Consider the following 6,139-nt stretch of genomic DNA (forward strand, 5'->3'; position numbering starts at 1 on the left):
CAATTTAATACTGTACACAAAAAAAAGTCGGGGTCTTCACCGTGCTCTAAGCATGGCCATGATGAAACGGCTTAAAAACTTTCGTCCCACATTTGATTTGCTGGATTTTATTTTGTTTTGTATATCAATACTGCTGTCATTGTATTCGATTTAGCTGGATATGTCTGTCTGATCCAGTACGTGTTACGTGGCTCCTCTGTAATTTGTTGTTCCAATAATTACATTAAAAATTTAAAATAAAAAAAACAATGGTTTATTATTGTGATGAAGGTTACGTGTGTTTTTTTTTTTAAATCCACTTCCTGTTTTGAGAATGCATTGAGGGAAGTGTCAATGTCAGGGTTTTAGGAAGTTCTATGGAGTTCTTTAGGAAGTTCTTTAGGTCTTTCTTTCCACACATTATACTGCAAGAAAAAAAAAAGAAAAAAATTTGTAGATGTAAACACAATTACTTAAATAATCTCTAACATGTTTATGCAATTTCCAAAATCACATAAATGTTTTTAAATCTACAGCCTTCATTAAAAATTAAACCTGGTTTGCTTGATAACAGATTGACCTGCTTCCACCCAACACTTAGGCCCAGATTCACAAAGAAATTACGACGGCGTAACTCCACGTACGCCGTCGTAAGTCCGAATGTGCGCCGTCGTATCTATGCGCCTGATTCTTAGAATCAGTTACGCATGAATTTTGCCTAGATACGAGCGGCGTAAGTCTCTTACGCCGTCGTATCTTGGGGTGCATATTTACGCTGGTCGCCAGGGGCGCTTCCATATATTTCCGCATTGAATATGCAAATGAGCTAGATACGCCGATTCACGAACGTACGTGCGCCCGGCGTATCAAGATATGCCGTTTACGTAAGGCGTCTGAACGGCGTAAAGTTACCCCTTATAAAGCAGGGGTAAGTCATGTTGGGTATGGATTTCGGAAACGTCCGAACAGCGTCGTATTTTACGTTGTTTGCGTAAGTTGTCCGTGAATGGGGCTGGGCGTAGGTTACGTTCACGTCGACTAAGCATTGAGCGGGCGTAATTTACTTTGAAAATTCGACGTGATACTGAGCATGCGCGCGCATGTGCCGTTCGTTAAGCGCGTCATTTACGTGGGGTCACGAATCATTTACATACAGCACGCCCCCTACCAGCCTAGTTTGAATTAGGCGGGCTTATGCCGGGCCATTTACACTACGCCGCCGTAACTTAGAGCGCAAGTTCTTTCAGAATACGGGACCTGCCGCTCTAAGTTACGGCGGCGTAGTGTATCTGAGATACGCTACGCCCGCCTAAAGATAGGCGCTTCTTTGTGAATCTGGCCCTTACTGCCTAATGTCTAGAACTAGACCCAGTACACCAGTTCAATATCAAATTGTATTACCAAAAAGAATACTGTTATTTCTCTATCAATATGTTGGCAAAATGTTGCCACCACCTTTATTGTCAACGGCGTTCTCATGCCAAAAAATAAAACTACTCCTTCTGTATTGAACTGTATTGTTATTGTACTGTCCCCCTTTATATTGTAAAGCACTGCTTAAACTGTTTAGCGCTATATAAATCCTGTATAATAATAATAATAATAATAATAAGTAAAAAAAATCTGGAGACTACAAGTAGTCTTTTTAGTACACATTACACAGGCATGGTCCTCTGTTGTCATCATCAGGAAACTCGTCTTTCATGACATTTCATGCATCCATTACAGGAGTGTATGTACAGTATATGGATAGTGATGTATAGTGCATGGTGCTGCGGTGTTACAAGTAAAATTAAAACATATATATATATATATATATATATATATATATAAGCAAATCAATATGGTGAACAAACAAAATACTATGCACAGTGCTAAGACAATGAACTGCTAAGAAAACGCAAGTATATCACCATCTGGCTGAGTGACAACAAAAATAACAAGTGGATAGCAAAAACCAGGGCCGCCATCAGGAATTATGGGGCCCCTTACACAGCTTCAGGCATGGGCCCCCTGGAGCAGAGAACCGGGGGGTGCTGCCGCCTCAAATTGAGAAGCGGGGAGTTTCGCCACTAATTGAGAAAATTGAGAAGGGGGGGTGCCACAAATTTGGGGGGGGGGGTAGAGGCCCCTTACAAAAAAATAAAGAAATAAAAAGAAAAAATATATAAAAAAAAAAATTATAAAAAAAGGTTGCCAGCCATCCGGGGGCCCTGGGGACCTCTGGGCCCTTTAATAAAAAGAAAAATGAAAAAAAGAAATAAAATATATAAAACATATATTAAAATAAAAGGGGCATTATAAAAAAAAGGTTGCCAGCCATCCGGGGCACTGTGGACCTCTGCGCCGTTTAATAAAAAAAAAAAATTCTATATATAAAATTATAAAAAAAAATTATAAAAATTATAAAAAAAAAAACGGGGCCCTGGGGACCTCCGGGCACCTTACAAATAAAAAGAAAAAATATATAAAAAAAATATATAAAAAAAATTATTTTTTATTTTATTAAAAAAAGGGGGGGGTTTGCCATCCGGGGGCCCTGGGGACCTCTGGGCCCTTTTATAAAAACAAAAAAATAAATAAAAATAATTATAAATGTTTTATTTTTTTTTAAAAAGGGGATCTCCGGGCCCCTTACAAAAAAAAGGGGGTTGCCATCCGGGCCCCTTACAGGTGTACTGCCTGTACCGCCCTGATGGCGGCCCTGGTGGTGTTTAAGGGAGCTCAGGGAGATTACAGCACCAGGCATGCAGAGAATGCAGAGACGAGGATAGAGGCTAACTGTGAGGGTGAAAAGTAGCCAGTGCAGTGACCTCCATTATCAAGCACAAGGAGAGGAGGGGGGAGCGCGTAGGAAGGATCAGAGGCATTTGTTATGCGGCTGCAGGGCTTTTGTCAGTGACAGGCTAGATCAGTGTGATATCAAGTGTACTCGCGGGCACGGCTCTTCTTCTTGTAGTTATGCCCAAAAGGAGTGCAGGAGGGAGAGAAGAGTTAGCAGTGTGTAGCTGCCCGGGAAAGCTGCAGATCGGACCAGCAGTGCTCTCTCACCATGTGTCCGCTCTGGATGCTTTGCAACACAGTCCATTCCTGCCTGCAACAGGTTTTGCGCTCCCCAGTTTTAGTAAATCAGCCCCATTGTCAGCAAGACAAGAAACAAGGGATCAACAGAAAGCAATAAAAGCCTGAAAGGTTTTTTAATCCTTCCCCACTCTACCCAAAACTAAGAAAGTATTGACTTGACATACACTCTAATGCCACATACACACGATCGGATTTCTGATGGAATTTAATCCGATGGAATTTTTCGTCGGAATTCCGATAAAGCTGACTTTCATCAGTCTTGCATACACACTATGGGCCAGATTCTCGTACATCTGCGTATCTTTGCGCGGGCGTAACGTATCCGATTTAGCACTTGCTAAACAGTGCTGTATTCTAAAAGCACTTGCTCCGTAACTTGCGGCGGCGTAGCGTAAATCGGCTGGCGTAAGCCCGCCTAATTCAAATGTGGGACAGGGGGGCGTGTTTTATGTTAATGTTATGTGACCCGACGTGATTGACGTTTTTCACGAACGGCGCATGCACCGTCCGTGGACATATCCCAGTGTGCATTGCTTCAAATACGCCGCAAGGACGTATTGGTTTCGACATGAACGTAAATTACGTCCATCCCCATTCATGGACGACTTACGCAAACGACGTAAAATTTTCAAATTTTGTCGCGGGAACGACGGCCATACTTAACATTGGTATGCCGCATATACGCCTCATATAGCAGGGGTAACTTTACGCCGGGAAAAGCCTAACGTAAACGGCGTATCTGTACTGTGTCGGCCAGGCGTACGTTCGTGAATTCGCGTATCTAGCTAATTTACATATTTCAAAGCGTAAATTAGCGTAAACGACCCTAGCGGCAAGGGTAAATATGCAGTTACGATCCGACGGCGTAAGAGACGCCGGTCGGATCTAAGGGAAATCAATGCTATCTAATTCTAAGAATTAGGCGCATAGATACGACGGCGCAACTCGGAGATACGCCGTCGTATCTCGTTTGTGAATCTATGCCTATCAGACTAAATACCGACCGTGCCAAAACGCAGTGACGTAAAACACTACGACAAGCTCAATGTTCAATGCTTCCGAGCATGCCTCGACTTGATTCTGAGCATGCGTGGATTTTTCTCCGATGGAGTTCCACACAGACGATCGGAATTTACTATCGTTTTTTTTTTTGTTTCATCGAAAAAATTTAAAACATGTTCTATTTTTTTACACCAGTGGAAAAAAGTCAAATGGGGCCCACACACGATCGGTTTTTCATTGAAAAAAGTCCATCTGACTTTTTTCATCGGAAAAAACGATCGTGTGTACACGGCATTAGCATTGTTTCTGATCCATGTAAACTCCACATAAAATATAGTCATATTGAAGCTGGGATTATCATGCCAAAAAACTGGGACAACAGGGAAACATAAAATTTGCCACCTTAGGTAAAGACTTGAACTGATAAAAATCACAACAGAGAATGGCGACAGAGATTACCTGGTTCATATTCAAGCCTGAATCCTTTCCAAGGGTCAGCAAAATCACTGGTGAAGACGATCTGCATGGTGTTCTGCTGAGATGTAATGGGTGGTGGCAGTGTCTGCCCACAAAAGACAGACCGGTATGAGGAAATGAAATATCCTCCATTGTAGATCTGCAACTTGTCAAAACAGTTGCTCATGTGGCCTTCTAAAACAAAATCTGTAAAGGTGACCTTAAACTGTAAGGAAAGAGATGCAAATGTCATATAATAGTTTCTTAGTATGAAGAGATAGAAGAAAATACAGAGTACACTGAGTGTACACAAAAGAGCAAACAAAAAACAGACAGTGATAGAAAAAAAAGAAAAAATACCAATCAAACACAAAAAAGGAGAGAAAAACAAAACAAAAAAAATAGAGAATTTCAACATACCGTAATTTAGCAAATGACAAATTCAGCAAGCTCTTTGTGACATCGCTTTCAGTGAAATCACCCCACTGATCTCTAAATATAGCTATGTAGCACCCTTTAGTGTGTGCTAGTTGGTAGTGTAGGTTTGTTGTCAGTGTAGGAAATTTTAATTTAGCTTAGGGCTAAGCCTAAGCTGGAAAACTGGGTCAGGGTTCAGTGAGTCAGAGATGGATGACTCATCCTGATAGCTCCTCTGGTGCCTCCCCATGGTCTAGAAGGTTGTAGAAACTTCTAGAGCTAGTGGGTGGAGGTTAGGAGGAGCTGTTTGGAGTATTTATGAGGGCCTCAGCCAATCCCCAGTAGAGGGCTGGCAGGGGGCAAGGCTTACCTCTTAAATAGGCTTGAGCCATGCCAGCAGGGCAGTTGGATGGAAAATGGAGATATAGTGCTATGGAGACTGTCAGTGGCCTCTGGGGTACCACCTAGTCTGGAGTAGTGACCTTGGGCCAGGGTCAGGTGCTGGAAGGATCCTAACACAGCACACAAAGGATGCCCTTCCTGGAGGCACGTAGGCAAGTGAGAGGACAGTGAGTAGAGCAGCACTACTGGGGGACTTACAAGGGAGGAGACTGCCACATGTAACCTGTTTGCCCTGAAGACAGTGTTGTGCCAAGTCTTCATTGCTTCCCTGGGAGATCTCCTGCAGAGTCAGTCGGGTGGGCTGCTGAGAATCAGTTTAGAGGACTGTGGAGCAGTGGCGGCCCGCCCATAGGGGGCGCCCAGGCGCGGCCCCCCTTCCTGTAGTCATAAAGGATTGCATGAGTATATGTTATTGTGGCCACCCTAGTCAGATAACCGGACATTGGGCGCCGGTTATCTGAATAAGGACAGCTGGTTGGCTGTGCGAAAGTGCCTATCAGAGCCAGCAGCTCTGATAGGCTTCTGAGTACAGCCCTTCAGCTCTTGGATGTCTTATCTTCGGAACGTAGTGGGCTACATCCCTTGGATAAGACTGACGGCCGTCTCAGCCAATCAGGTTCACTGATTTTGGTTATCAGTAACCTGATTGGCTGAAGCGTCATCGAGGGCAGCAGAAGACATCGAGGGACCGTGGAAGGAGGATGGCGAACCCCAGAAAGGTAAGTGCCGGGCGGGGGGATCTGACTGGCAGCATTTTACAGGGGACAATTGATGTGGGGACAATTGATGTGGGCACAGG

General features: G+C 43.5%; 1 protein-coding gene across 1 annotated transcript; it reads right to left on the reverse strand.

The window, feature by feature from the left end:
* Positions 1 to 280: 280 nt before the first annotated feature.
* LOC120942618 (tolloid-like protein 2) lies at positions 281 to 4,790 on the reverse strand. The gene is made up of 2 exons (XM_040355591.1): positions 4,525 to 4,790; positions 281 to 404 (listed from the first exon to the last, which is right to left on the reverse strand). Exons 1-2 carry the CDS (start codon positions 4,772 to 4,774, stop codon positions 400 to 402), a joined length of 255 nt encoding a protein of 84 aa, XP_040211525.1. The 5' UTR covers positions 4,775 to 4,790; the 3' UTR covers positions 281 to 399.
* Between the last annotated feature and the right edge of the window lie 1,349 nt (positions 4,791 to 6,139).

Source organism: Rana temporaria, chromosome 6 (assembly GCF_905171775.1).
Source record: "Rana temporaria chromosome 6, aRanTem1.1, whole genome shotgun sequence".
Taxonomy (NCBI): Eukaryota; Metazoa; Chordata; class Amphibia; order Anura; family Ranidae; genus Rana; species Rana temporaria.

Coding starts and splice junctions, on each gene's coding strand:
- LOC120942618 (XM_040355591.1), bottom strand. CDS start 4,774: ATGACATTTGCATCTCTTTCCTTACAGTTTAAGGTCACCTTTACAGAT.